The sequence below is a fragment of the Pundamilia nyererei genome, unplaced genomic scaffold, assembly GCF_000239375.1.
Source record: "Pundamilia nyererei isolate P.nyererei 1_Seehausen unplaced genomic scaffold, PunNye1.0 scaffold00001, whole genome shotgun sequence".
Lineage (NCBI taxonomy): Eukaryota > Metazoa > Chordata > Actinopteri > Cichliformes > Cichlidae > Pundamilia > Pundamilia nyererei.
In genome coordinates, this window is record NW_005187402.1 from 11,935,777 (window position 1) to 11,941,883 (window position 6,107).

General features: G+C 40.5%; 1 protein-coding gene across 6 annotated transcripts in view; it reads right to left on the reverse strand.

Moving 5' to 3' along the window:
- Window positions 1–3,528, reverse strand: part of spock1 (SPARC (osteonectin), cwcv and kazal like domains proteoglycan 1) — a 108,452-nt gene extending 104,924 nt beyond the window's left edge. For 2 of the 6 annotated variants that reach the window (XM_013911316.1, XM_013910371.1), the window contains exons 1-2: window positions 3,368–3,528; window positions 2,735–2,869 (exon numbers count right to left, since the gene is read on the reverse strand). In XM_013911316.1, coding sequence (XP_013766770.1) covers window positions 2,735–2,866 — 132 coding nt within the window. In that variant the 5' untranslated portion in view covers window positions 2,867–2,869; window positions 3,368–3,528. The other 4 variants (XM_013910576.1, XM_013910909.1, XM_013910750.1 and 1 more) reach the window with 4 other exon arrangements.
- Window positions 3,529–6,107: the final 2,579 nt, after the last annotated feature.

Sequence of the window (6,107 nt, forward strand, 5' to 3'; positions counted from 1 at the left end):
GAGGGGCTAATAATCGGCTCAGTCATTTTTAATGATCGTTGAAAGCCCAGATCGTAATCGTGATTAAAATTCGATTAATTGAGCAGCCCTACTCCAGGTGGTACGGCCGGAAGAATTGCAGCCTGGGTTTCCAGTTCTTAGCTGACTGCTGCTGTAGCTCAGTAATACTACAGACTACTCTGCATAGTCTTCTGCATATGCCTCGGTTGTAATGAGTGGTTATTTGAGGTACTCTTGCCTTCCCATGAGCCTAAAAGCATCTGGCCATGCTCTTCTGGCCTCTAACATCAACAAGGCATTTTTGCTCAGAGAACTACCTCTCACTCAATATTTTCTCTTTTTTGGACCTTTCTCTGTGAACCCTAAGAATGTTTGCATGGGAAAATCCCAGCAGATTAGCAGTTTTTGAAATACTCAGACCAACCCATATGGCTTCAACAACCATGTCACATTCAAAGCCACTTAAATCACTTTTCTTCCCCATTTTGATGCTTGGTTTGAGCTTCAAAAAGTTATCTTAACAATGCTTACATCCCTAAATGAACTGAGTTGCTGCAATATAATTGGGTGATTAGATATTTGAAATATTAGCTAAACACGTGTACCTAATAAAGTTGCTGGTAACAGTATAAAATAACTAGAAAAATAAAAGCTAGATAAAACATTTGAGCCTGACTGGGAACGTTATGCTGTAAAGGAGCTGTAAAAGCCACTGCTGTAAAAAGAGGGATGTGCTCATTTATAACACAAGACAAAACTAGAGCATCATAGCAAAATGGATTGTGGCACAATGTCATCTATGTTATTTTGTTTTCATAGTTGCTAGGACCTATTGAAGCTCAAACATATAGCTGAAAATAAAATCTGATTTATTGCCCAACCCTAGTACTGTCCCTGAAGATCACAATTTCCGCAGTCATCAAATTTAGACAGTTGTTTTATAGTTTGAAACTGATTCATACAGAGCAGTCTTCTTACTGGCTGTGATATTAAAGAGTTTGGTGCCAGACACAGGAGGAGAGAAATCACTAGGAATAAATTGTGAAGGAAAGAAGACACAGTTGGACAAATCACAACCAGCAGGTTTCCCAACATGATAGGTGTGACAGTACACTCACACACAGGGACACAAAGACACATGTAAACACTACAGCAGCTCCCTCATTTGGTTAGTAGCACTGCTTGAAATATTAAACGTACAGTAAATGTCGCAGCCTTTCCCCCCTATATATTTGCTCCTCATTTCCCCTCCTTTTCCTCCTTCTCATCTCCTGTTCTCAGCTCTCCATTGACAGTTTCCTGTTAATGACTTTCATTTGCACAGGAGACCAGAGAGTGGAATAAAGTGGACACACACACACACACTGCAGGTAGTAAAGCTCAAACTGAATGTATACTGCAACGACCACCTCTCACATCACGGTAACAGTACTATGTGGGGAAGGCCAGCTCTAATAAGGCCAAAGTTACCCCTCTGTCTGCTGAAATCTCTGGGGATTGCAGAAAAGCGCATCATGATGTTAAGAGTATGGCAACACTGCTGTTACTATTGGTCTGGTGATGCGTGTTAGTTCACATTAGGCCAAACCTAAAACATTGGTGGAAGAGTTTGCATCTCAAAATACTTAAAGAAGAGCACAGGCTTTTCCTAATTATTTGAAGAACACGTGTCATGCATCAAGACGTCTGGGTATTCAGATTTATTCTCACTTAAATTATTAAACATTGCTTGAGAGGTATCTTAACCCATTTAGGGCTCCCCCAGCAGACAGCTGTGTTACACGCATAGAGATGGAGGCCAAGCATTTTCCAATAATAGGACGCTTTAGAACTGTTTGATCATGCAGAGTTGATAGAAGATCAAGACAGAGTCCCAATACAGTAGGAACACGGCAGGTTATAGTTAAGGTGCATTGGATACACTTTAATATCTGTTTTAGCAGCTTTAAAGCTGGTAAATTCATGCTGTCAGAAAACACTGCAAACGTTTATTTTCAGGTCTGTGTTGAAGATTTGATTCGAACCAAAGACTGCACATTTTTATGGCTTTGTCTTCCATGAAATGAGAATACTATCCAGGATTTTCACCTTACCCTTCAGGAAACATGCCCCTTCGGTTCACCGTTTATGTGCACAGCTTAAGAACACACATACCTCTGCATATAATAGCTGCTACATAAAGTTTGCATTAAACATTAATATTGTTTTAGGTTAAACAGAAAAGGCTTATGGATAAAAAATAAATAAATAAACATTAACTGCAAAGGTGTTTTGTATGTTAAAATCACATAGCACACGCCCATGTCTTCTGATCCCAATGAAAACGGAGATTAATTATTGTTAATGAAAGCCCTATATAACAGAATGACACCCTATGAGTTTGTGACAGCATTACCAGAAGAAGAAAAAAGGCAGTTCAGTAGCAATATCGTTCAATCAATCAAAGCAAAAGCTGGCAAGAATTCTTCCCCGTCGTGTACAGAAGTGCAATGTCTGTCGATAAGTCTGATTGGCTTTCAGCCGGGGTTTGAACCTGCTGAGTTTCTACAAGGTGGATTATGCCTGCTGGCAAGTGCTCAAGTACTCACAGGGTGTATCAAGGGTGCAGTGTGCTCTCTCTCTCTCACACACACACAAATCCAAACAGATAAACACAAACACATGAAAAGATTCGCATTGAAGCTAATTAAAACGCCGCTTTTGGCTAGATGTTGTGTTTCTCAGAGCAACTCACATCTCTGAATCTGTTCCAGGATCTGTCCTTATACTGAGCCACGGTTCCCAGCCATTTCTCATTATTGTTAGCGGAGACCACCGTTTCTCTGCTCAGCAAGAGAGCCACGACAGGTAGCAGAAAGAAGAACATCTTCTGAAAGGAAACACAGAAGAGAAGAGAGAGAGGAGAGAGGCGGGGGTAAGAAAAGAGTGAGAAAACACATGGGGAGCGGAGGATGCTGCAAAGTGTAGATGAAGTGAGATGGAGCACTTTAGAGAACACACAACTCTCACGCTGTGACGCATCATGGGTCAGAATGTCACAATGAAGCAACAAACGGACCCCCACTGAAAGACTGCACGGGGTGCAGAGTGATCATTTCATCAAACTGCTGAGGCTCCATCTAATCGGATTATAAACACTGGAGAGTTGTTACCGCGGCAGATTGGGCACAGCGTAACATTAGCTCGCGAGCTTGCCATCCGCTAATTAAAAAACAGAAAAGGGGAAAAAAAGCAATTACCGGCGTCAACACAATTGCTGCCCTCACGCACCTTTGTCTTGGCTTTCAGCTGCTTTCTCTCAATATCACTTCAAATTTAGATTTCTTTTCAAATTCACACCAGCGACGCGACGCAGTGAACTGCCCACCTGGAGTAGTTCGTTGGTGTCCACTTCTGATTCCCGGGGTAAAATAAGTCCACAGCCCCGGGCACACTCCGGTAGAACCCGACTGCTTGTGGGATTGACGGCAAAAGCGAGCAGCGAGGACTAGAGGACCGGGCGCTTTCTCCTCCTCCTCTGTCAGGAGACACCGCCTCCTCTCTCTCTCTCTCCCTCTCTCTCTCTCCCACTAACCGTGTCATTGATTTTCATCAGGGGATTTTTTTCTGTGTTCACAGTAGAGCGCAGGCAGGATTTGGGAGGCACGTCAAAGCGCTGTTTGGGTGTACATTACAAACACAAATTTCTTGTCAGTCCCGCGCATTTGTTGTGGAATTCGAACTCGTGTCCCCGTAGTTAATACAATTATATTACATAAGCCACAACTGAGCAGTGCTATGTGTGTCTGAGCGTTCAACGGCTTCATTTCCTATGGAGGATGCGCACAGACGGACAGACGCAGGGCCCTCTTTTTAAATGAAAGTACACTTCATAAATAGGGCGCATAACCAGGGCTTTATTTTCCCGGGTATGTGACAGTGTATCTGTAAATTATTAATCGACTACTCTGTTGTGCCTCTCTTTGTAGGCCTCTGGTGTCTGTGTGAATGTGTTTGGTTCAGTGAAAAGTTACTGTCGGGTTCTGTACCTATGCTGATGTGAGTAACAGAAATACTCTCCTCTCTGTGTGTTCTGTTCTGTTTTGGCGCAGATAAAACCAATGAAAGGTTTAGAACATATCTTTTATCTCCGCAGATTCGCGTACTCTTGCTGATGCTGCAGTCGTTTTCACGAAATAGGCTGCTACGAGGATTAATAAGGTTGTCAAGCAGTAGTCAGTAGAGAAACTGTTCCTTTATTTTGCAGTTCTTTCTCGAACAGTCTGTTTGGGTTAGGTGTTTCAGGTGCTCCCTCACCCCCAAAGCTAATAAAGTCGGAGATTCCTGTATTTCACTTACTAGTGTTAAAAATGTGGAATTTAGAAGAAATGTTATATCATTACATATGTTACATATGCTATATTTTTAAAGGCAGTTATCCAGTAGCAATGTGCCATGCTGTAAATTTTGTTACGATCTGTTACCAAGTAAATACAGAGACAGGATTGACGATACCAATACCGATACTTTTAACTAATAAAGGCAGCTTATATAGGGGAGATATCATTGGTTTACTATAGTACACCCCACCCCAAAATTAGTTCACCATCTCAGTGGTGTTTAATACTGTAAATATCGGTATCAATCTGATAAGTAAAGTAAATACAGAACCAGTAGTTCTGATACCAATACCAACACTGAAACTTTTAAGCTCTAAAGGCAGATCATGCAGGGAAGAATCATATTCTGTGTCACATTCTGAATCCATTTTCAGGACCATTTAATAACTGTGATTTTTACTTTTCACAGTGCAATAATTAAGTAACACAGAAAAAAAACATCTCTCAGCTTTTCATGTATTTTGAAACCTTTTTTTTTTAGACCTGGAATGTAAATGTGCCCGTCTTGAAAGCACTTTGGGGCAAGCTCTGTGGTTTAAGTGTGTTACATGAATAAAACAGACTTGATAAAAACACATGTTTATTAGATTCAGGCATTTTTCACATTTGTGTTAATTAGTAAAATATGAATAAAAACATTTATTTCACACAGTTTCATAGACTGAATATTTTATTTAAATACCTGAATATAGTCTATAGGCAATCAGTCTGCTAAAGTAACAATTACGAAGACCAGTGACACTTTAACACTCCTGAGTGAAACATGACTTTCACCACTGTCTGAGCTACCTGGATATTCTTTGCCTCTCTGAAAGGACAGTGACAGTGACCTCTGTCTCTGTGCTGGGTGTCTGGGTCTGTCTGAAGGATTTCCTTCCTCCTCTCTTCATTTCTTTTGCTGCTTATTCCAGGACAAAGCCCTCGTTTTGGTCTTTCATTTATTTATATAAGTCAGGGTTGTTGCCACAGTAAAGAATTTTCTTCCAACACGCACCACTTTTTTAAAGGATTTTCATTTACTGTTGTAAAGTGCCTCTACACGATGCTCCACTTTCTCAGTCACTGTAACCAACATGTTGCTGCTCAGTGCTACTGAGTTACATGACTGCAGGACATCTAAACAGTAGTGAAGGGAGCAGGGGGTGGAGCAAAGTGTGCTTGCATGAGAGGAGCTTTATTTGCACAGACATATCTCCTGTGTAATGAATGACTAAACTTAGAAGAGGCAAACAAACCAAAGCATCAATCTTATTATGCTAGTATCGATCCAATATCAATATCAGCGTTGATATTGATACTACTGGTACTCGGACTGAACTGCTCACCCCTATTATCCAGTCATAATTAAACTAAACTAAGGAAATATATTTTCTTAGAAGACCCAGCTATGTTTTGGGGATCATTGCAAATATTTTCCAAAATGAAGTCATTGTAAAGCATAAACAATCAAAACAAAGAATGCAAAAAGTAAGAGCAGAAGAATCATATTAGAATCCAAAAAATATTGCTTTTTTATATGTAAAGCTGCTGACATTTAAGTTTGAGTTTTTCTGTTCTTTATTATGAAAAGCAAGCCCCTCTCGAAAATCCAAGCATGCCATTCTGCATCATATGACCTCTTATGGAGGTTCAAGAGACATACATTTTGAATACTTGTGTCTAAGATCTTTTTGTTTGGGAACGTTATAAATATTCAAAATTGTCTCTGTGTATGACAGGACAAAGGTG